A 25,753-nucleotide genomic window follows, 5' to 3' on the forward strand; every position below is an offset into this window, starting at 1 on the left:
TTTGATGTATTCCTTCCTTCATACCTTTCTTTCTTTTAAACAGCACAGTACAAGCACATTCTCTAGTGTATTTATGCATTTATTTAAGTGATGCTTTTTGTAAAGCACCTATAGCTCCTGAGCCTTTTTCAGACCACTTAACTGACTTGGGAAATGAATATGCTCAGTTGGTGTTTCCAATGTAGTGCCTTTCCAGAGAGTCTTCAAAATGAGGTTAGTGTGCATGCTGTACCTTAATTCCACTGGGGGTCATGTCCTCCGCCGCCTCCTTTTTTTTACCCGTCGCCTGCCCAAGATCAGGAAGCAGGCACACCGAACCGGCACCTCCTCACCACTTCTTGTCAGCCAATAGCAACCCCCATGCCCAGCATACACAGAGAACTACACTGCTATGGCACAGCACTACGTACTGCCTGCCTTCCTACCCCTACACTGCTACCCCGCGGTGCAGCCACAGGACAGTGGCTACATTGCCTGTGTCTGCCCCGCAACACGTTGTTCCTGCCATGGTGGTTTCCCACATCCAGACCGCTGCCCCGGTAGCGGGGCAGCGGTCTGGATGTAGGTAATGGCCTTAACCACCACGGCAAAACTAATATGTTTCTAACCGAGGTGACACCACCCCCTGCCCTCCGATGCTAAAAGATACTACAATAGGGGTCTTTTTTCTTTTACTCACCACGCTCACCCAGTGTGGTTAGAGCTTTCACCATTAGCGATTTTTTGCTTACATGGTCACAAGGAGATAGTATTGGGTGTGCCTTATAGGGGGCGCAGACCGTCCACCTTCCTTGTTCTTGGTCCTGACGAAAACCTGCCACATTCCTTTTAGGTTGAAACATGTAGACCAGATCACATACATAGATACTTTGGGTCATAATCTACCCTTAAAGTATCTCATCGCCTTTTTTTTAACATTGTCCAGTTGCTTGTAAATAAAATGTATCTTCCCACTGAGTTAAACCAGGACAATTTTTAACACCCTTTTTTTGCACTTCACACCCACAACCTGCTCCACTGTAATTCAGGTGTTGTAGCACACCCTGGTGGCGTTAGGTCATCAGGGTGGACCCCGATGATGAAGCATGTCACCACTAGGTTGGTGAGTGAAGGGTTTTTTACAAAAGGATAAATCCTTTCCTTTTGTCTTCTACACACCCCATTAGGATTTTTTTTTATTCTCTATGGTGGTACTCCTCCATTTGTTTAATTAATTGATACCCAAAGATATGTGGCATCGCAGAATAAGAACGAACGTGGTACAGGTAGGCTTTTTATTTATTTGTTTTTACTTTTATATAGCGCAAACTTTACCCGCAGGTATCAGAGCGCTTTAAATCAGCATGCTTATAACAAGCAACACTAGCACTCTATATTACTGTCAACTTTGCTTAGCATAAGCAACAGCTAACCATTCACAAACAATGTTTATATACCAATTGCAAATTAAAAAAAAAATTAATGGAAAGCATTGTCATTTACAATGCCAGTAACTAACTTTAATGCTGCGAGACCTATTGCATTGTAAATGCTTGTTTTTGTAGGCACACTAAGATTAAGTGATCTGTCCAGAATCAAGGATGTTAAGCAGACTCCAAAACTCAAACCTGGTTTCCATAGTCTGCATCGCTGGCCTTTACACCACACCCTCTCCCTAGTAGTAATCTCGTGTTTCAATTTGTAATGCTACTTCTAACAAGCAGCCTCTCCTTTACCCAGAGGCAAAATATTCAACACATTTAGGACCATCGCAGAGGGAGAGCAAGACATAAAAATCGTGATTGTTATTTCCAAGCTACATTTTTTGTAGGGGGGAGGGGTCGGTCCAGAGTCCCAAGATGGCTGCCAACACTTCCCTGGCTGAAGTGTTGGTAACTAATCACATCTCACCGGAAGATCGGTGCATAGGCTCTGCCCAAATAACTATATTTCTTTTTTCTTTAATAACTCCAAAACTATTGAACAAATTTACACCAATAACTCTAGTCTATGCGAGATGTATTGGCTTTGTCAATGTTTTTTATCCATATTGTACAGCAGCCCTGGCTTTCATGCAGCATGTCTGAAAGTTAAAAAAAAAAAAAGTGCTACGATAAAGTCAAAGCAGGCTGTATCAGAGCTATTTTTCTTTACTTTCAAACACGTTGCAACATGGCAAAGAAACATTGGCAAATACAACAGATCGCACATAGGCCAGACCCATTGGCATTGCCAATACTGGTTAGAACTCGTATAACCAGTTCTGTGACCTGCTGTTGGATTTCTTTAGTTATAGGCATGAAATTGATTGAAGGCCTAAGAATTCAAACTGCCACAATCACGTCTGTATCATTTTCACTTTCATAAACGTCACCACCGAAACATCGTATTTGACTTTGCACTGATGAAAAACACGAAACAAAACCATGTTCGCCATGCTTGTCCTTGTAAAACAAGGAATGAAGCAAACCGATTTATTCAAGGGACAGTGGTACAGAATTGTACTTTTGCCTAAATAAATATAGAAAATAATGTCCTAAAATGTTTAAAAAATATGAAAATATATCTGTCAACGGATTTTCAACAATGCTATGTTAAACAATCACGCAACCTGACCTTGTACCAACCCGGACACCTTTGTGAACGCTATAAAAATATACCTATTTCTTATTACAAACACAAGCAGGGCCTCTGGGTGCTACCATACGATATAAAATATTTTCATCAAGCCTAGTCCTATCACATTCAAAAAGCGAAAGCGAAGAGAAATCCCATTTCCAGTCTAATAAATAAACACAGCTACAACACTGCAAACGTACTTTTGCTTCATCGATTTGTGGAAAAACTGAACACATTCATTTGGTTCATTACTTTTTCACTGGTGAAAGAAGTACTGCTTTTAGAATAGTTGTACTAAGAGTGCCTTTGGAAAATATACAGTAAACTCCTTTGGGAGTGCATGTCCTGTTTATCAGACATCTTTCTACACTATCATTGCTATGGTGGGTGCAGAGCATGTCATGCGGCAAGAGTTGTGAGCCATGGAAGCTTCGAACAATATTACTCACTGCTTTCCAAGTGACTTCTCTTGCGCCTCTCAGGACGCAAACCGATGGTTGCACCGGTGAAGGGAAAAAAGGAAGGGAAAAAAGGTGGAAGACCAAACCTCAACAAGCATTGGAAATGCAATAGGTAGCGCATTAGGAAAGTTTGAGCTATTGGTCTTATAAATTACTTTTTTTAATTATTGTGTTGTTTTTTGAAATAGCTAAATTAATAGCTTTGTCATTTACAATGGCAATAGTTATAACTTTCGCAAATGTTACACCTATAGCATTTGTAATGCAACATGTTTTGTATTTACGTGACTTAAATGTATTGATATTACAAATAACAATGGCTTTTAATTTTTTTAAATGATTAACTTAAATAAAATTATTTAATTTGTAATGGCAATAGCTTAAACTTTTGTAAATAACTTTTGTGAAGATTATGTTCAGTGTTTTTTATTGTGACGAAAATCCAAGAACTGAAGTGAAATATTAACATCTTGTTGTGATTTGTAATAAGCTTGAAAGCTTGAAAACAGCCTGAAACAGGAGAGGGTTGAGTGAGGAGAGCGTTGAGTGAGGAGAGTGTTGAGTGAGGGGGGGTTTCGGCCAGCTCTCTTAATCCAGTGGTCTGTTATTGTCATTCATATTGTTCCTCTGTCTACTACAATGTTCAGCATGAGCCAGCGGTTCAACCCATTCAATCTATTGGCTAATTTGACTGTGTGGGTCTGCATACTGCCCTTTGACAAGGAGCACATCCACACACACACATTAGTTTCCTTGAGTGACTGGGACCACTGCGGCAGTGTGTGCTTTTTGGGACAAAAAATGTGCTTTTGCTTTTACCGATGGTTTGAGCAAGTCGCACTCCTTTACCAGACACTGTGAACTGTCTGGTTGTTCCCTTTGTTGAAGTTATTCTGCTTGAAGAGCAGGGAGAACATTTAGACTGAGTCTTAAATACAGGAAGGCTAGTCTGAAACAGCGCTGTGTGTACCAGCCTAACAGCTTTCCAACATACATAATGCTTTTTTTTTGCCAGAGAAGTCGATGGGACCGATTGTAAGACCCGTTTTAAAAGAACCGTTTGCAGGGATCACATTTTTTCAGTTTATTATGTCATGTCCTGTGAATTTCTGAAAACTTGACGTTCATAATAATCATCTAAACAAATTCGACCAATTTTCTTGTGCTAAGAGTAGATTGATGAAGTGGATTTTGTGCAGGGCGTCTTTGTTTACAAGAATGACTGCAATGATGAGTGTAAAGCGCCCCTCCTCAGTGATAGGTTTGATGACAACGGAGCTCCAGCAAGCTCTTTAAACAAGGAGGGAGTGAGAGAAGGGAGGGGGGGTGAGAGCGGAGAGCTGGGGGTGGAGGAGCATGGAAAGAGACAACAATATGCTTCTGGCTACACAAATGGCCCACAATGTTTCCGTATTGCTGTGCGGCTGATTTTTTAAATCGCCGGAGGCATCAAGTTTGTTCGGTCTGTGTGCGCCTCAGAGGCTGGAGAGAAGAATATGCAAGAAACTTTAAAAAGCAAGTAGGAAGGGGAGCTGCGGTGCGCCGCGAGGCAGTTGGGTTCCCGGAAGAGACACAGCTAGGAGGGTGAAGGGCACAAATCCACTCTTGCACTGGCGAGAGCTATGAGAAAATGCGCGGCTGCCATTTGAAAAGATAAAACACAGCAGGCGCCCGGTTGATGAAAGGAAACATGCTGTGTGCTTCCTATAGCAGCTGGTCGAAGCGTGGTTGGAGAAATGCATAGCCGTTGTGCCTCCAAGAACAGCTTTAAAGAAGTGGAAGTACGGTCAAAGTGGGAAAAGCTGGAGAACGTATCACGTGCACTTAGACCGTGTTTGTGATTAAAAGTTAACGCAAGCCCAAAAAATGCATTACGGTTGGGGAATGTATAAAGTGAACAGCTTCTAACAAATGTTTTATATTTGGGGAAGTACGGTTGGAGAAATGCGTAGCTTTTGTGCCTGCAACAACAACTATGTTGCAGTCAGTAAAGTGGGTTAGCATTCCACGGTGCACTTAGACCCCGTGACTGATGAAAAGATAACTTAAAGAGAAAACAAGTTAAATAAACGTGGCCGCGAAAAGGTAAACAAGTTAAAAGAAAAGGAGACACGGCCTGCCGGCCGTGAAACTGAAAGCACGGCCGGCCGTGAAATCCTTTGATGCAGCAGGGGGCGGAGCGGGAAGAGCTGCTGGCGGCACCAAGCTGGGCAACAGATGGCTGGCGATTTGATGCTGTGCACGCGCATTTTAACTCATTGCGCTTGCGCATTGAGCTAAAAGCGCACATGCACTTCATCAAATCGCCAGTCTGGTTAAACTCGGTTTAAGCCCCTATAGTCTCGCTCCGCTCAATGCGCATGCGCATTGACAGGCGAGACCTAAAAAGGTACATGTAGGGCAACGGCTGCAGCTGAACTACGTTCTACGAAGCGGTCTCTAAAAAACGTACAAAACACTGTTTGGGTAGGCACACAAACATACATAACAGCCAATAGCAAAACTGAAATACTTGCAAAGTGTTAATGACATTTTGGTTGGCTCAACGTTACGCTCTGTATGTTTTTGGTGTTGATGACATGAGACTCGCTAATAATGAGAATATAGATAGGCAAAGGCAGTGGATCATTGTGCATATCTCTAACATACAATTTGGAACCTGATTCCATAACTCACCACCTCATTAATGGGCTAAAAATCCAATTAACTATTTGAAGCATTCTTGTGAAGCCCGACATTTTCAAAAAAGCCTATTAAAAGAATAAACTTAAAAAAGCTGGAAATTGCTCTAATGAAAAGATGTAATATTTTACATATAACTTTTACTCACTCATAAAAATTACCACCAAGCCACATGAATGCATAAAATCCAGAACAGTTGGTTTAACTGGTTTTATAGAGCGCAACAGCAACCCAAATCAAGCTTCCCAGAGCTCACTGGAAGATAGGTAACAGAATCACTAAGAATAAACTGAAACTCTATCCAGAAAGGGGATTTTTTTAGTCGTTTCCTGAAACTTAGATTATTGTTAAACCGGAGCTGTCCCAAAATAGATTTGCATAATTTGGCAGTAAAGTCACTAAATGGGCAACCTCCTCCTCTCATTCTCTTGATTTTGGGCACTGCGAGGAGGAAGAGATTATTTGATCTCAGTGCTATTGATGCTCTATGGGGTGTGGTGAGATAATGCAAAAGGTCTGGCTGAATATTTTAACTTTTGGGCAATGCATAGGGATTTAAATTTGATACATTTTTTAATGGGTAGCCTCTGCAACTACAGAAGAGCTGGGCGCACTGAATTCATATTGGGCAAACCCAAAAGAGCCTGTGCTGCTGATTATGTATGACCTGCAATTTCTGTTAACATATGCTAGACTGCCCAAGTATAAGTAGTTGCCGTAGTCAAGGTGTGAAACAATCAAGCCTTGAACCACCATCCTACAACTCTCCATCAGAAGCCACCTAGGGATCTTAACAGGCCAAAGCAGGTGCCCACCACCTTTTTGCCCTGGGAGATCATGGTCAGATCTTTGGCCAGGGCAACCCTCGGGTTCTTCAACTCAGATTTAGGAGTAGGGGATTCTCCCTGACAGGGTGGCGATGTAAGTTGTACCCAGAGCGACAGGTTGGATGTCCACCACCATCATCTCCAATTTGCCTCTATTCAACTGGAGACAGCTCGCAGCCATCCAGCTGGCCAACTGTTCTAAACATATATTTAGTCTTGTGGAAGTGGAATTGGTTTCAGGTGACGACTATTTGAGTGCTATCAGCGTAGGCTGCTGTGGTAAAACCATGGGCACAGATAATCTCAGAGAGATTTGACAAATGTTAAACAGTGTGGGTCCCAATGCAGAGCCCTGTGGCACTCTACATTCTACTTACAGGTTTCAGATTGAAAGGGACCTTCACGGATTTGGAAGCTTTTATTGGATACGAGCACGGCTGACCATTTTGGTGATTTTCCTATTCCCTTCATACTGCCTCTCAAAAGTGAGAGGGACAGTTTTGAATGCTGTGCTCAAAACAAGAAGGATGAGCGCAGCCAACAACCCTTAGACTAGGGTCATTCTCATGTCTTCGGTAGCCAGCAAGTGGGCTGTTTCCATGCTACAGCCAGGGTGGAAACCAGTTGGCGTTTGTTGCAGCACATTGTTGGTAATCAGGAAGGAAGAGAGAACTATTCTGCAATCTCTCAAGGATTTTGCTTATTCGAAGCACCAATGAAACAGACCTGTAATCCTCTGGTATTTCAGGGTCCCTTTTTTCAACAATAGCCTTATAATGGCATGCTTCCATGAATCTGGGACACAACCGTGCTCAATCACCCAAACATGGCTCAACAACCTAACAGCACTCAATGTCCAACCCACCATCGTGGACTCAGCGAAATCCCTAGGCATCACACTGGACGCCAAGCTCAACATGCAGCAGCACGTCAGCAAAGCCACAAAAGCAGCTAATTTCCAAATCAACACACTGAGGAAAATTAAACCCTTCCTCCCTGCTGAAGACTTCCGAACTGCTGTACAAGCGTTAGTCATCCCTCGAATAGACTACGGAATTGTGGCCCTCAGCGGACTCCCGCTATCCACAACAGCACCCTTAAGAGGCTCCCTGAACGCTGCCGCAAGACTCATTACTGGCTCAAGAAAACATTCGCATATTTCCCCAGACTTAAAGTCCCTAAAATGGTTGCCTTTTGAAGCCAGAATACAACTAAAAATTGCAGTTATGACACACGCGGCAGTGCACCACAATGCACCCAACTACCTCGCTCAAAAGTTGTCTATATCAGGAGGTTCGAGATCCAATAGAAGCTCAAAAAATCTACTCCTGAAACCCCGTAGATTCCGGAAAGAGAAAACTTACAAGCGCTCCTTCTCAGGAATGGCACCCAGGATCTGGAATGCGCTCCCTCCTGAAACCAGGCTTATCTCCTCCACTGCACTCATCAAGAAAGAGGTGAAAACCATCCTTCTGGCCAAGATCTCCTGAACGCTATAGGTGTTGGATCAGAGACTCTGCATTGCCTTGTGTCAATGCTCACCTTGTCCTTTGGCACTATACCTCTACTTGAGGGAGACACTATTACGCTACTCTCTTACTACCGACCAATACATGATACACGTTGGGTCACTGATTCACCCTCCCGCTGCCCCCACTCAGTGCTCTCTCTATACTAAAACACTGTTATAAGCCTTCCACACACCCAAACTGTACCTGAACACCTCTGCAGTGGGATCAATGACTTATGCCGTCTTATATTAATTGTTTACCTGACTGTATATTGATATGTTTTATGTATGTTATTATTATCCTTCATGTTAGTGACTACTACATTGCACCCATTACCTCTGTTCATTCCTACTGCCCCTACCCTGTCATTGTGAAGCGCTCCGATATCTGTAAGGATCTTGTTCGCGCTATATAAAACTTTGAATAAATAAATAAATAAATAACCGTCCTCCAAAGAAAGTATATGGTAATTAAGGCCGATATTATAGTTTCCTCTCCATTCAATAGAATGTTCACTGGTGCTGCGTCTAACAGTGATCCTGATGTTATTGTGCCTGCTACTCTTATGATCTCATTTATGCTCAGCCTAGGAGAAGATGAAAATTCTACTACGGGTACTGTCCGTGATATTGGCTTTTGGAGTCTCCAGGGAGACTGGCGGCACCACCAAGGAATCATAGAATTGTTGAACTTTATCCAGGAAGAAGTGTGCAAAACGCTTGCATCGTTCCTGAGAGGAAAAGGACTCTATCCCTACCACATTTGGTTTTAGGAACTACTGTGCTGTATATTTCTCTGGAGGAGCGAGTAGCCTGCTTGATCTTATCTGCAAAGTCATTCAATTTGCTCCCGTGGATTGCTTGGTGGTATTGTTTTGGACTCGTCCTACAGACTTTTTTTTTGCTTTTCTCATCATATTGGCACCTATATTTTCTCTTTTGTTAGCACTCTCTTTAAATCTTTCAATTCGGGTAGAAACAGCATATATTAACTCTGGCTTGCGAGGAACGGCCAGAACTTCTGGGTACCATATGTTCTAATGCAGAGTCTACTCATTCCCTAAAAGTTAGATAGCAAGCACAAACATCATTATTCAGTCTAGGGATGGATTTAATCAAAGCAGTTTGCCCACCTGGAACATCCAGTTTTGACCATTGTGCAGATGTTGTCAAAATGGATGTTTAAGTCCAGTAGTAATGTAAAATTGTCTGCCGCCAGATTGAGTGCAGCTTTTAATTTTGTACAGTCTATATAAATTGTGTTGCAGACCCATTTCACTTAAATACTTAATGAAACTCTTGTAACTATGAATAAAATGAGTAGTTTCAAGGAATCTGCCTTGGGAACTTGATCAAATTCACCGGGATCCACAGGGGAGATGGCTATGGGTAGCTGCAAGACAGAATGGGAGGATTTTAAACGTTGGAAATTATGACAGCCCGGTCTTTGATGATGCCTCTGGGTTGACCAAGATTAATGAGCTATAAGGGGTGCCCCTGGCCAGATCATTATTGGGGGAGATTTTAACTATACACAGGATTTAAAGAAGGACACCTCAAATTGAAAAAAACCCAATTGAAACCAATAACTAAAAGAATTTTTGAAGTCATTAGAAACGATTATCAGCTAATAGATCCTTGGAGATCCGCCAATGTAAAGATTGTTACACATGCCACTCTTGCCGACATCAGACCACTTCTCGCATGGACTTCTTCCTAATATCTACATTATTTAATATTCTGAAGACAGATTTCGGGATCTATCTTGAAGTGGAGATTGGTGAGGCAAGAGCAGAGAAATCCGGGGGGCAGATGGATCATCTCCTCTTGCAGGATCAGAAAGGGATTGAAGGGTTTAAAACATGGATCCTAGAATATTTTAGGATCAACGAGGAGAGGCAGAACCCTTTGCAGTTTGGGGTGGGTTTAAGGCTGCGGCATGAGGACAAATTATTTCTTGCTCAGCTGCCCAGTCCAGAGCGCGACAAGGTAAAATAGCTGAATTACAGCTGGCAGTGGAAAGGGCACAGATTCAGAGTCCGCTTGAAGACGATAAAAAGGCTCTGAGGGAATTTCTTTACTTTAGAAGAGATTAGCAGTTCTCGTACCTATCAACAACGGATTAATGAAGATAGTCAAATGGTTGGCAAATTGCTAGCCAGCTCTACAAAAATTAGACAAGAAAAGGCTCATATCTCGAAGGTGATCGACCCCAAGAGCGGAGATGAAGTTTTTAATAGTGAGGGGATTGCCCAGATCTATTAGGAGCATTTCCAGCAGCTCTATATTATGCAATATTAGGTCGGGGAAAGGAATATCCTTTACTTTAATGTTAAAAGTAAAGCGCAGGTGCCGCGATTATAGCAAAAGTAAAGCGTGGGTGCTGCGATTATAGCAAAAGTAAAGCGTGGGTGCTGCGATTATAGCAAAAGTAAAGAAATAGACGTTTTTTCCCTATTTCTTTACTTTTGGTATAATCGCGGCACCCACGCTTTACTTTTAACATTAAAAGTAAAGCATCGGTGCCATGAAACTTGTTACAATATTGCTTTGCAAAGCCTAAACAGAAAATTGTTGCTGCGAAAAAGACCAAATTAAAAGAACACACGCTTGTTGGGTCATGTTTCCTAGAAACGATCAACAGATTCAAACATTTATCTTTTTAGTGACAAGTTGACTAAAACTAAGGCACTTTGTGTGACAGAGAAACGCAGAAGGCAAGAGAGAGAAACGCAGAAGGCAAGAGAGAGAGAAACGCAGAAGGCAAGAGAGAGAGAAACGCAGAAGGCAAGAGAGAGAGAGAAACGCAGAAGGCAAGAGAGAGAGAGAAACGCAGAAGGCGAGAGAGAGAGAGAAACGCAGAAGGCGAGAGAGAGAAACGCAGAAGGCGAGAGAGAGAAACGCAGAAGGTGAGAGAGAGAAACGCAGAAGGCGAGAGACACACACACACACACAAATAGAGAGATCCCCAAGTGTTTGGAAGCATTTTATCACCCCAGAAGGATGAAGAGAGGAGTTGGCTTTTTGTGGGTTGAATCTGTGGTGATCAGTATAGCGAGTTCTCTCACATACTATTCTTAAGTCTTTACACAAGCTTTTGAAAGTGGACGCACCATTTTACATCTCCAAAGACAGAAGTTTCTGTTTAATGTAAGACTTCTCATTTCCCATGTTTGGAAAGTTTGTGAATCCTGCAGGGGTTGCTGATTAATAGACTACGAGAAATCTAATCTAATAAATAGAAATTTAGAAAGAGGTACGCACTGGTTCTGAAAGTAAGTGGTGAGGGTCCCTGTCTACCGCAAGAGATTGTGAAATGTCCACCTTTCACCTTCAAGTTACATTCTCCGGATCCACTTGAAAGGACAGGTTGAAAACATAGTGAAGGATGCTCTGTGTATTCGGATTAGTGACAGCCATGTCACAGTGGGTACCAATATCCATGGGCAGTTTAAGGCCTTCCGTAGAGCACCACTAAGGTTCTGGAAAATTTCCTTTGCGCCCCTTCAGAACCTTTGGATTTTTGTTGAACATTTATGTGACAATTGTGCTGTAAAAGTCAGTGTTTGGCGATTTATTTTTTAAGTGTGAACCCCTCCTCACCAGAACCTATTAGGTATGTTCCCCAGCTAATATTGCTTCCAAGCTGGCCCGGTAGTAACCCTGAAAACAGCGGGATGTATGACGTTACAACGCATACTTTTACAACGCCTACCTTTACATCGCAAGTTTTACAACGCATACCATTACAACGCATAATGCTTTTGGGCGCTGGATAGTGAATAGTTTAATTTACTATTCCAACTCCAGTCCCCGTGGATTGTAGGGAAGGTGTTGAATAGTACATTAAACCTATTCCCTATCCTAGAGCGCCCCCCAGCGCTATGCGTTGTAATGGTTTGCGTTGAAAAGTTGCGTTGTAATGGTAGTTCGTTGTAAACGTTTCGTTGTAAAGGCTGTATACCAAACAGCGGACAGTGAGATGGCGGCCCACTGGTGCAAACCCTCCTTAGAAACATTTTGGGCAACTGCACACATTTGTTCATATCATGATTAATGAAGGAATTTAGTTTTACAAATTAAGTACTGCCTAATAGCTACTCCTGTTATATATAGCACTTAGAAGAGATAGAAGGGAAAACCCTTGGAGGGAGGAGAGGGGGGAGGAGCAAGAGGGTGCACACTTGATTTCGCCCAGGGCGCTAGCTATCTCTGGTCCCACATGCACACCCAGGCTGCATTACGCTCTGGTGCACGTTGTCTTCCATCACCTTGCTCTCTGTACCTGCTTCTCCCATCGAGCGGTTCTCTTCCCAGCAGTGGACAGTAAGAACCTACAGTCAAATCCCGGAGTGCCTCGTGAAAGCAAGTAGTGGGCGTGGTTCCCTGCAGATAAAGATATGTTAATATCTGTTTTGCACCAACATTATGAACGGCGTGTCCTTTCTTTTAGGATAGGTGTTTAACCTGCTTTGCACATTCTTCTGCCTTCACCTGCCATGCTCTAAAATGTGCATATTATCAAACAGCAGCTGGGGCGCAGCTCCCAGTGTGCACAGCACAGAGCAGGGTGTTTCTTGTGAGTGACTCACACTGTGCAGTTAAGATGGAGCAGTCTCTGGACACAGCAGTTCAATATCCTGTAGAACCTGTTTTCTTTCTCAGACTCACCCGGACTCGCTCAATCCTCTCTCCTATTGACTCTCCACCCAATGAACAGCAATGCTACTTACCTGAGGTGTGTGACCGTCGTCCATTATATAGGCTACTGCAGCTCTGTGAGCAGCGTGTGGGTCCATAGCTCAGGGGTTAGAGCACTGGTCTTGTAAACCAGGGGTCGCAAGTTCAAATCTCGCTGGGGCCTCTCCCTCCAACTTTTAATAAAAAAATACCAGTTTTCTTGTTTAAAAGGGGTCCTCGATAGAAATCGGACCAGGACTGCCGTTCTTCAAATAAAATGAAAAGATCAAATACACTTCTCGCCAAGCAAGGTGTTTATTATGTTCATGGGCGACCTTATGATGTGGTATTTTAATAAAATATGAATACCTAGTTTGCCAGGAAGGGCCTGCTAACCTCCCAGGCACTACATCCACGAGGAACAGCCGTCACCTGCAGGGCACCTTCAGCTCACAAGGTCATTTTGGGTCTCTAGTGCCTTTACATTAGTTACATTTCTTTATTTTGCTTGAACACAGTGTCATTTTTAGGTCAATCTATGGGCAGCGGATGTGCTGCTCTGCAAGGCATGGTGCATGGAGGTAGGGACTTGAAGCCCCGCCCACTCTCCGTCCGCATTTTTCATTGGCTTGTATCATTGTCCACTGTAAACTGTGGCTGTTCATTTGTCATAATGCTTAGTAGACCCTCCTTAGTACCACCTGCTCTCCTTTTGTAACATCCCACGGCGACACCCATTACGTGTGTTGTTACTCAATAGGCTTTAATTACATACTCCTAGCAATATTGTCTCAACTAGCTGTGTCCTGCCTGTTGTTGCTGGCAGGACACGCTCTCTCCTAACGCTTTAAAAAATGTATAGCATGCATTTGCAATGTAATAGGTCTTGCATTTGCAAGAGTCTAAGCTATTTGCATTGTAAATGGCAATGTCTTATTTATGTGCACTCCTTGCAGGTTTTCAAAACACATAAATAAAAGACTGTCATTTACAATGCCAATTGCTCTAAATCTCGCAAATGCGAGACCTATTGAATTGCAAATGCTTGTTTAAAGGGGCGGGCTCTTCCGGGTTACATTATCTAAACTTGAGGGAGTGCAAGCATCTCGGCCTCCCAATTCAATCTTGCCATCTAAAAAATTGGAAGTCTTGTGGTATACTTGAGCCAAGACATTTTTTAATTCGGAACCGGATATTAACCTGGAAAGAGGTGCTGTCGAGAAACGAAGACCAGAGGAAGCCTCCCTTTTTCGAGTATTTACATATTATGCACTTTTTAAATAAACAGAATTTTTTACTTTGCACACCGTCCAAACTTGCGTCAGCCTTGCTCGGAGCAAAGATAAGAGGAGTGAGGTATTGGTATAGCTTGTTACATAACTCGGGCCACTACCTGTTGGTGCAGAGCCAGCTTGAAAGGGTGTCCCGTGTAACGCAAGGTACCTTCTCAGAGCATGAATGGGAGGTTTTATGTATCCACAAGAGGAAGGGCCTGAGAGCAGCCAACTTTAAAAGAATGACATATTTATCCCGTTGGTTGGCATATCTGACTCCACAAGCACTCAAAAGACATCCGGGGGCTTAAAATAGATGGGCAGAAGGCGTAGGAAGATGGCTAAATATTTTCTATACTTGTCCTAGAATAGGGCCCTTTTGGGGGGGAATATTTTTTCAGCTTTAAATAGGGCAATTAAGAAGAAGATAGTGCCTGAAGCCGAGGTAGCCCTGTTCGGAATTAGCAAGGATAGGAAAAATTTGAGGAAAGCTGAAGAGACTTTTCTTGCCATTTCCTCCCTAGTCACTCGCTCTTTAATCCTACAGAATTGGAGGTCGAGGGAAGTTCCCACTTACAATAAATAGATCAATAAAATGAAACGGGTAAGGGCCTTTGAAGTAGCCTACGCGAAGCGAGTGGGCGCTGCCAAAAAGTTTAATGACAATTGGACGTTTTTGAGTAATCTGGAAAGTTTGACTGATCATTAGCACTAGCCTGAAATGGATCTCAGGCTCTCTTTTATATCGAGTTTGCTGGTACATGGAATATTTAAATAAATGATCTGAGTTTTTTTCTTGCTCAAAATCCAGCACTTTAGCACAAGCACTTAAGCACTGGGACACTTTACTATAATCTTCTCAAGTTCTAAAAAATCTAAAAAATACTTGGTAGCTCCATATGAAATCAAAAATGGAGCTCCTTTCTGGTAATAATTCTGTAGAGACAGCTTGTATAGTGAATTAAATGTTAATTAATATAGATTTGATGAAAAATGTCAACTTATTGATTCCTGCCACTGTAATGTGTATGTGCTTTGTTCTCGATGCTCTGCTCAATAAAAAAAAAAAAAAAATAACTATGAATAAAATGACTAACGAAAATATCTCAACAATTCATACTTCAAAGCAAATGGATGTTTGTACAGTGTTAATATAAACTCAAAGATATTCACATTTATAGACCTCGGACAGAAGAGGATTCAAATAGATAGCCAGATCGACCTCACATACAAAACATTCCCTACCACATCAACCACCCCACGCCCAGCCAGCATTGTGTGCTTCAATGATGCATCTTTTGCAATTCTGCATCTGATAAAGCTTTTTGTGTGCAAATTACTTAGAGAAGATATCCAAACCTTTTTGAGACGTTCAGAATCAGCTTCAATTCCTACGCTGTCAAGAATCTTCGTTATGTCCTGGGCAGAGGGGTTGTTGTTGCCACCTAGGGCGGCAAGTAGGTAAGCGGCCACGTAACGCATTCTTAAGAAGAAAAAAAAACATAGTTAGTCCTTTAATAATTCCAGTTCCTGTACATCTCCACCAACGTTACTGTTTCATCTGGTTGATGGGACTAAGAATAGCCTGAGAATAAAGATATTCCATGACTAGAGAGGTGTCTATAGTAAATTGTTCTTATTACTGCCCACCCAAGCATAAACATTTTTCGAATAAGACTTGGGACAAAGCATGCAAAGAATAATGATTTAAAATCGTGGGGATAGCCCAAGTTGCAGCTTCACAAATGGTGTTTAAAATAACATGCTTTCGACAGCCTGTATGGGATTGCATTCCTATGACAAGGAGAAAATCCTTAAATTAGCAACTTTCAGTGATAACCAAAATTATACATCTTACCATGGGTGCCTTAGAGGCTTCGTTTCCCCAGCAAAAAACACTAAAAGAAACACATAGCCCATAACTTTCTGTACATATTTCGAATTCCGTCAAGTTAACTAAATGGGAAGTCCTTCAAGCATCTAGTGCAAAACTAGGAATTGAGAAAAGGTAAAAAGTGACCAATTCGAATAAGTCTGCACTACTTCATTAGAAAACATTTACAGATTGTCTGCTGATAAGACTAGTAATTAATTTCTTGTCTATTCATAAATAACAGTGACCAGGAAATACACCAATAAAGTAATAAATACGAGACCTGGTTTAAAACGAATTGTAGGCCCTGAGAAGAATGTGGTTTTATAGTGGGAGGACACCATCATATAAAACCATCACAATGTCTCTAATCACCATTTTGGATTATTATTATTATTTTTTTTTAATTCAGGCTTGTGTGGAATATTTTCTCTATGGTTGAACATTGAATTTGCAGCTCTATACATGGAGGCAAACACACAAAACAAGCAGGAAATCTTTTCCCCTTTAGCATTTCAGCCAGTAAGGAAATACAAGTCTTAACCCCTTCGACGCTCATGACGAGCTGGGCTCGTCATGAGGTAGCCTCCTCGCACGCTCATGACGAGCCCAGCTCGTCACGTAACATGCGAATCCGCAAAACCCAGCGCACGGGCGGAAATCCTACCGCACGCATGCGGTTAAAGAGAAGCTGCTGTCACAGGTAAGTTATGACATTCTCTGTTCATCTTCCACTTTGTACAGAAGCAAGATGAAGAGTTTCCTTTTAATGTATTCGGTTCACAGCTTTATTACCTTTCAAGTGTGGGCGCCAGCCAGTCCGTTGGCCGACACTGGGGAGAGCTTGAAAAAGGACCCTCTGGTGCTCGCACCAGAGGGTTTCTTTCTTTGTCCTTCAAGCTGGGCTGCTGGAGATAGGTTTCCCCAGCAGACAGTCTTTGTCTTGTATTTTCTTTTTGTACAGGGATACTCAGCGCACATGGCACACTGACAATTTTCTCTGAAAGCGAATGAGCAGATTGGCTACTTCAGTTTATCTGTGCTCAGGGCATACCTCAGCCCCAAGCTTCAATATACCTGGGGTAAGAAGTATCGCTGGAAATGGGAGAATCTCTCTTTTCCGATGATCTCTCTAGTGGATTCGTGCTTGAGGTTGCTAATGGAAGGGGTCCTCAAGCAGGGATCCACCCACTAGATGCCAGGGATATGGATGGTGGGGAGTGGGGTTGTGGACACCCAGGCATGGGCCTCTGATACTCCTATCCCATTCCCCATTAGTCTTTCTGCACCCGAATGTACCCCCGGGCAGGCAAAAAGTCTAATAGATGCCAAGTACTGGCCAATCACATTTTTTACTTTCACCCAACCCTGGGGGTTGGGGGGAGGAGCAACTGGAAGCACAAGAGACAATCAGGGAAAATAAGGCTTGAAAAACAGTACCCCATGCGTGACTGGCTTTAACACCCGCAACACAAAAGACACCAAAGCACTGGCATTTAAATGTCTACTCCGGTGCTTGTGACAGTCTGCCTCAAGGTGGCGCTCTCCGGGTTAATTTCGAGATGACTTCAACAACAGTTAATTGTTAGTTCAATATATACTAACAGTGGCTTTTGCTGCAGCCCAAGTCATTCTTATAGCCATTGGGGACTGACATACTCCGAATTGTCACACTTTTGGGTGTGTTCTGGTTAGTAGTTGTGTTATTACTATCAGCGTCAAAGGGGCACCATGTGGTGCAAACTGCAGTGGCCTCCTGACAAGAGCCCTGGAGCATATTGTTTTTACAAATTAAGCACTGCTTGGGTCCCATGATAGTTTCCTACTCACAATTTCCTGCAAATCTTAAACTTTGCCTAAAAATGCAAATTTTCATTGGATTTCTGGGACAAACTTCTTGATCCTGCAAGGCTCCACAAATTCTTAACACCCACCATCTCACCACTTTTCTTGATAAAAATGCTATCCTACTTGTGCGGCTGGGCCTAGCACCTCCGACAGGAATGATTAAATCAGGGTCACTAGGTGCCCTGGCTTATTAGGGTATAACGTGTCGCGAGCAATAATCCCACGGGGGTACCATTTGTATGACGAGATGTGTGGGAATACACAGTAGTAGAACATTTGTTATTCTTAGGGATTTTTCTGCATTTGTTCCTTAAAATTGTATACCAGTATGTAAGAAAGAAGATATTTTTCAAAATGCCTTCTAAATGAAAGCCATAGTAGGAGTACTCACAAATTCGGGGTTGTGCCAATAACCACTGATCCTAAACTCAGCAACTGGTGCACATTTTAGATATACATAGGTTTCCTTCATACCTATTTTTCACTCTTAATATACGTTACCATATGAACTGCTCTATACACGATACACAATGAAAAACCATTGTAATGTGCAGTTAAACACAATATATCCCCGCAACAAGAAGGGTCTAGTGGATGCACAAGTGTATTGCTTTAGTAAACTGTGATGAGGTTACAGGTGAAAAAATTGTCACAAATTGCTTTTTACTATTCATGTTCAATATTTTATTTTAGCAGTTAGTTTATTAGGGAAACCTTGAGGGATCCACGCAAATGACCCCTTGCTGAATTCAAAATGTTGACTAATGTTCAGAAACGTATAGCTTTTTGATATCACACATGGGTTTCACACCTGTTTCCACCACAAACTAAATGGATAATAACGAAAATTAATGACTAATATTTAACCCCCCATCTGATGAAAAGGTTATTCAATTAATGAAGTCAAAAAAATGTCCCTCCCAATTTTCAATTAACAGACACTGACAAAAATAGTGAGATGAAAATAATTCATATACAAATTTACAATCATGACATCTATAATCACACAGTATTATTACAAAGAAAAAACAACATACAACACAATCATAATAGACAGGTGATAAACAATACAAAACTTTTTGACACATAATACAAAAGACAATAATATCAACCAACAATATCCACAATATCCACGTCAAATTCATTAATGAATGTCCTGTGCTTGAAATAACCAATTATTCCAACTTTCAATGACCAGCAGGGACTAAGACATTTAATCTCAAAAGTACGTTGACGTTTCGACCCCCTCTATTACTGCGAAGTAATCAAACCATCGCTATGGGGTCTTCATCAGGACTATAGAAGTAAGTGTGTTAAACCGAGTAGAAATCACAGTAGCCTTGTTTGGAAAAATCTTCTAATATGGCTGCCTTCAATCACAAATTGCAGACAGAATCAGATCCATACATATGGTGTAATTCAAACTCCCAAAATGTTCCCGTTTCATACCTCAATTTCAAGGAGAAACTGCCTCCGGCTAAAGGGCCGAAAATCCTTTCATACTACGTGCAATAAATGCAATGACTCAATGCGAATTCTCCATTGAATCCATACACACAGAACAACCAGCGTTATTAATTCATGCTTGGTCGCTCCCGTTGACTAATCAGAGTGATCGTCACTCTTGTTGCTCAAATAACCAGTGTTAGCGACCAAGCATGAATTAATACGCTGGTTGTTCTATGTGTGTGGATTCAATGGTGGTAAGGGGGACGGTGGCAGCTTCCCTGGAACCCGCTGGGCGCCAATTTTAGAGCACTACTGCTCGTAATTATTTTAAAAGTGCGGAATTGTAGCAAGAAGCTCCGTGAGCCTGTGACTATTTTAATTATATTTGTGAATGCACTGTTTAGCCTACCCGTGTGTAAACTGAATGCTAGTTTCACATCACTGAATAATATCACTCACCCGCACGCACTGAGGGACCTGCCCTTGCTGATAGTAGATCTGTGCCTGCCCGCCCAGTCCGACCCTCCAGCCAATCACGGGTGCGGAAGGCGGGGCAGAGCCAGGAACAGCGTGGGAGGCGAGCGGTTAGCGCTCTAGCTCTCCCTAACTCCAGGGCCATAAAGCAACTCGTCGGCCCAACGCGCAGTGTTGACGCGCAGTGTGGCGCCTAAGCCTGCGCCTAAGACGAGCCAAAGACCAGCCCGTCTGCGCCCGTCCGCGACAGGACGGGCCAAGGGGCCATGGCTTCTCATACCCTCCTTGCAGAGAAGGGCCATGGCACTATTCAGGCTTATTCACGCCAGACTCTTATGGAAATAGGCAGGTACGTCTCCACACTGTGTCCCTATTGGACTCGTTCCAGCGTGGGGGGACCTTTCTCTTGTTCGGGGTGTCACTTGCAATTTACCAGCACTGCGGTAATAACTCCCTGTCACCTAAAGCCTGCTAGTTCAGGTCGAAGCCCCAATCCTGCATTTCAGCTCACCAATATACCTAAAGATCCGCCCCTTACGTGTAAAAACATTCTGTGTAATGTCCGCTCCCTTGTCTCACATGCTACACAGGTTTGGGACCTCATTACAACGGAGAGTCCCCATCTGCGTTTCCTAACGGAAACTTGGTTGAAGCCTCACACAGTCCCAGCTATAACGTTGGGGGTACCGACAGGGTACAAAATAGTAAGGTTGGATCGCCCGATTAAAACGGGAGGTGGGCTGGCTATTGTGTTTAAACAGGAGATGGAGGTTGTTGTCATCGAAACTGTGTGTACCCCGGAAATGGAACTTGTGATTTTTACGATCAACCCCACTTCTAGGGAAACCAGAAGGGGTGCACTTGTGTATCGACCTCCCGGCCCGTGTGGGACTTTTTCCATTAAATTAATGGAAATTTTGGCAGCTCACATACAAGCTAACTCTGAGTTCCTTCTGGTGGGTGACTTTAATATCCACAGTGAGATCACCACGTGCACGGAAGCACAGACTGTGTTAGCAGACTTGGCCACTCTTGGACTTAATAAAATGAATCAGGGGCCTACCCATTCTGCAGGGCATACTCTTGACCTAGTGCTATGTAATTCAACAGCTATCAACTGTCTTAGCCCCAATCAAGTTGATTGGACAGACCACTCGGTCATTATGTTTTACACCCGCTCTAACCATAAAGTCAAAGCTATCCATAGGCCTATGGCCAATGTTAGAAGGCCTTGGAATAAACTGGCCCCTGTAGACTTTAGGGAAAACTACTCTGAGCCCAATTGGGAAATATGCGGAGAAAATGCCACTCTAGCCCTAAGCGCACTCAGTGAAGCTACATTAAGAACTATAAATCGTGTGGTTCCACTGAGAACATATAAACCCCGACCGGCCCCAAAACAAGAAGTCTGGTTCACCGGGGATCTCAGACAACTAAAACAGACTATGAGAAAGTTGGAGAAAAAATGGAGAGGCACACACAAGGCAGATGATAAGGAGAACTTTATGAGGTCGTTTAAAAACTACCATAAAGCAATCCGCGCTGCAAGGAAACAGCATATAGCAGTTCAACTATCAGATGCTGGTGCTAACCCAAAAACCCTGTATAACATTCTACAGACGTTCACCAAGCCCACTGCCTGTGACACTGAGGGGATAGAATCCCAAGAACTTTGTGATAATATTTCACAGTTCTTTGTCAGGAAAATTGACGCAATATATAACAAAATACTTGCGTCAAACTCCATCTCTAACAATCCAGTTGCAATTGACTGTCGAGCCCTGTCGCATACTATGACTAAAGATAATGAGGTGAACAAGCTTGGCGCTTTCCCACCCATCTCCACTGAAGAGCTGACTGTTCTTGTCATGCAAACAAAGAGTGGGTGCCCGACAGACATCATCCCAGCACGTATTATGCCACTTCTGCTGGATGATCTGGGGGCAGGAATGCGACATGTAGTCAATCTATCTTTGTTTACGGGGGAGGTCCCTTTAGCCTGGAAACAGGCTCATGTGAGACCTCTACGTAAAAACAATTCAATTCCCTGGTCGGATCTGACAAATCTGAGACCGATCTCTCTTCTCCCTTTTATAGGGAAGCTTGCCGAGAGACATGTAAATCAGTATTTGTCTAAATTTATTGAACATACGGGTGGACTCGACCCCTCCCAGTCGGGCTTTAGGCCCAGGCACAGCACCGAGACCGCCTTGCTGTCCGTCGCTGACAATCTTCAGATGCTACAGGACAAGGGTTACTCCGTTGTCCTGGTGCTTCTGGACTTGTCAGCGGCGTTTGACACTGTCACATGCCATCATGACCTCCAGACTAGTCGACATCGGTCTGGAAGGCAAGGCTCTGGCCTGGCTAAGGAGCTTTCTCAGTAAACGCACCCAGAGAGTCATCTTGGGATCATACCAATCAGAGGAGGTGGTGATCTCTAAGGGGGTGCCACAGGGCTCATGTTTGAGCCCTACGTTATTTAATATCTACGTGGCACCCCTAGCTAACATCATGAGATCCCACGGGTTCATTCCAGTATCATACGCGGATGATACCCAACTCCTCTTCCCTTTTAAAATCATGACTCCTGAGGTGCGTGACTCCTTCGCTCGGGGGATGAAGGAGGTGGCACGCTGGATGGCAGCCAACTTCCTGCAGTGCAACGTCTCCAAGACAGAGGTTATGCTCTTTGGAGAGGCCAGACGTCTATGGACTCTGGACTGGTGGCCTCAAGATCTTGGCCCCGTCCCTGAGCCCAAGACGGTGGTAAAAGATCTGGGAGTGAAACTGGACCATGAGCTCACCCTAACACAACAAACTAATCAAGTGGTGGGTTCATGCTTTCATGTCATTGGTCTTCTCAGGAGAGTTTTCCCTCTGTTACCGGATTCCACCAGGAGAACGTTGGTCCAGTCACTAGTGCTAAGTAGGCTGGACTACTGCAATGGTTTGATGCTGGCTGCCAATGAGGGTATTCTGGACAGATTGCAGGTTGTGCAAAACACTGCTGCACGACTTGTTCTAAATGTCCCGCCCCGGACTCCCTCAAAACCATTGTTGGCCAAACTGCACTGGCTCCCAGTAAGGCAGAGGGTGATGTTTAAGATCTGCTGTGTCATCCATAAGTGCCTTATTGGGAGGGGTCCTGGCTACCTCTCTGAAAAATTCATCCCGTATGTTCCGTCCAGATCTCTGAGATCAGGTGACCAGGAACTGCTATGTGTTCCCAGGGCCATGAAGGCCAGAAAGGGGGGAAGGGCCCTATCTGTAGCTGGTCCTAAACTGTGGAACCAACTCCCGAAGGAAATTAGAGTATGCAGGGAACATTTCCCTTTTAGGAAGAAGCTCAAAACGTTCCTTTTTAACTATTAGATAGCGTAGGGCTCTGTTTCTAAACTGCGACTAGTTGCTGTTCTTAAATTGCTGCCAAAGGCGCGGAGATACTCCTCCGGGAGTCGATTCATAGCGCCATACAAACATGCAAATAAAAATAAATAAAAAATGGAGAATGCGCATGGAGTCATTAAATTCCAACGGAGTCCAGGAATATGTTCAACCATAAGATTAGCGGTAAGGCACCCCGGTGCGCCGTGATGAGAAGCCAGGGCCGCCGCTCAGGATGTGGGTCGTGGAAATTGCAGCCGCAATTCCTCCCCCTCCTTTGTGCTGCCAGGTAACGTGATCCCAGCCCTCGCCCTCTGCATTTAAATGGTTCAATTAAGAACTGCGCTCATCAGCCCCAGCGGCTTACCTGCTCCTGCAGTGGCGCGCTGCTCATTACTGGACTCCCATTGTCCTTGCAAATAAGGCCGGCCAGGGCCGGGCCTCCTGTGCAGGGACCTAGGAGTGCGGAACCCCGTGCGTGACGAACACAGAGGACCGGACCGGCAAACCTGAGGAGGGGGATCGTGCGGATGAGCCGAGGCAAAAGCCAGGAGGCCAACGACCCCATGAAGCACCAAGCCGCGCTCCAGGAGCGTGGCTCACACAGGTGCATGCTCTGTTTCGGGGCCGAGGGTGGTGGGTAGGAGAGAGGTAAGGGATGTCAAGGAGCAGAGGCTGATGCTTGCTTCCTCACACTGCCTACCTAGGCCCCGGGCCCTCTTTGCTTCCTTACTGGTGATAGTCCTCTCCACACCCTTTCCGTCTGAAGGGTGTATGTATTCCCTCACTCCCTGTCCTGTGTATATGGAAAGGAAGCGGCCATAGACCCGATACCCTGTTTTCTTTCTTTTTGTTTATTTGAGCAAACAGCGGTTCCTCTCCTGGGCCTTCTTGGGATTTTATATTCATTTTTTAATTAAATGTTGGTCTCTTTGTACCAAGCTGTAACAGTAAAAATAAAAAATAAAGATAATGTAGCCTAGTTATTTTAATTTATGATGTCATGTTTAACATGTCATGAGTGTTGTACTATATGAAGTCATGAACAGTGCATGAAAGGGCACAAGGTATAGTGTTCAAGCTCAGGTACATACTTTTTTCCCTCTTTTTTCTTAAACCTTTATTTAACTTTTTGTCCATTAAAGACATTGCACATCATAGCTGAAAAAGAGGCCTAAAAAAATAGGCTTTCCACAGGGAGCTATCAGTTATTACAAGTGATTCAAAAGGTACACATCACAACAAGCACTGTAGGTGTATCTGGCCATAGCAATACATCACTGTGGTATGAGAACAGATTCAGGCAACATTGGGACATTATATGTAACCATCGGACACCTGGAGGACGTCACTAACGAACAACTTGTTGTTTATTATGTCATAAAGCGTACGGTGAAGATAGCTGAAAATCCTCAACAAGGAACATACATGCACAGGACGATGGTCGACAGACACCTGTATTATGGAACGTTCTGTGTGTCGAAGGCCATGGGGTGGGGATTGAAACATACCTAGAGAAAGTTAGTCTCACCTTTACCCCCTAGTATCCTGCTCCGGGGTGAAGGAGTCAGACTCCTCTGTGGTGTGTTTTAAGTGACTGCTAAAGAGTTAAGATTTTTTTTTTCATCCTAAGGCTGAAGGCAAAAATGGAGAGCCCGATAGGAACCCATCTTGACACCTGCTTTTTAGGACTGCCCCGGAAGGACCCAGCTCACTTAAAACACTGGGTAGATGGGATCTGGTGAGCCATCTTGGGTTCATCAGAGCCCACCCCACGTAAACTTCTTGCAACGTCACAGAGCTCCGTGAGCCTTTCTCTAGCCTGGTTACTTTTAGTGGGAGTGCTTTAAGCTAGAATGTATGACCCAACAACTACTGCCTAAACCACGACTTCCTCAATAACGAAAGCTAAACCACGAACTGTATTTAACAACTACTTTTTTAACAACCACTTGCTAAACAAAGAAAATAATTAGCTTAAAATGCACATTCCCTAATAATGCCATTTTGTTATTTAAAATAAATACGTTACGAGCTGTGTTATTTATTCTGATTAAACAATAGAGCAGAGTGAAGCACAATTAAACTATTATTTTTAAAGTTATGTATGCGTAAATAAGCTTTTTTGAGATTGAAAAGCCATACTTCAAAATACAGAAAACGAGTCAGCCCCTTAAACCCTACACCCAGTCTCAAATTACTAAACAAATAAAAATAATATCTTTTCTCATTAAATTAACTGTAAATTTAAATTAATACCTAGGTATTACATTTATTCAATTTTTATTTTTTTTAAACGTACCTGATATGCCAGTTGATTCCATGAAACGCTATTCCCACGACATGCTACCATTTGCAGATTCAATCAATTTTAATAGATACGAGTTGGGGGGAGGGAGATGAGTGACGTTATACTACGTCACTTGCCAATCAAAATGCAGGAAAGGTGAATGGGACGTGCCTAAACATTCCTCCCGGATATCGTTGTTCCAGCCAAGGTGAATGAGTGCGGAAAAAAGACGACCCACCTAACATTCTTCACTGACTTCGTGGTTCTAGTCTTCGTAGTTCCAGACTTCGTAGTTCCAGTCTTCGTTGTTCGTCGTGGTTCGTTGTTAAGACATCGTGGAAAACGTAAGTCGTTGTTTAGACTTCGTGGTATAGGATGTTCCCCTGTGTTGTATGCATTG

At 43.3% G+C, this 25,753-nt stretch overlaps 1 protein-coding gene and 1 non-coding gene across 2 annotated transcripts in view; one reads left to right on the top strand and one right to left on the bottom strand.

Annotated features, from left to right (window-relative positions):
- Positions 1-25,753, bottom strand: part of LOC144755337 (large ribosomal subunit protein P2-like) — a 97,452-nt gene that overhangs the window by 62,580 nt on the left and 9,119 nt on the right. Inside the window, exon 2 of the mRNA XM_078644143.1 lies at positions 15,392-15,515. Coding sequence (XP_078500269.1) covers positions 15,392-15,514 — 123 coding nt within the window. The 5' untranslated portion in view covers position 15,515. The remainder of the gene's footprint in view (positions 1-15,391; positions 15,516-25,753) is intronic.
- TRNAT-UGU (transfer RNA threonine (anticodon UGU)) lies at positions 12,870-12,942 on the top strand. The gene has a single exon. It is a non-coding gene; the product is annotated as a tRNA-Thr (tRNA).

This window comes from Lissotriton helveticus, chromosome 5_1 (genome assembly GCF_964261635.1).
Source record: "Lissotriton helveticus chromosome 5_1, aLisHel1.1, whole genome shotgun sequence".
Classification (NCBI taxonomy): Eukaryota; Metazoa; Chordata; class Amphibia; order Caudata; family Salamandridae; genus Lissotriton; species Lissotriton helveticus.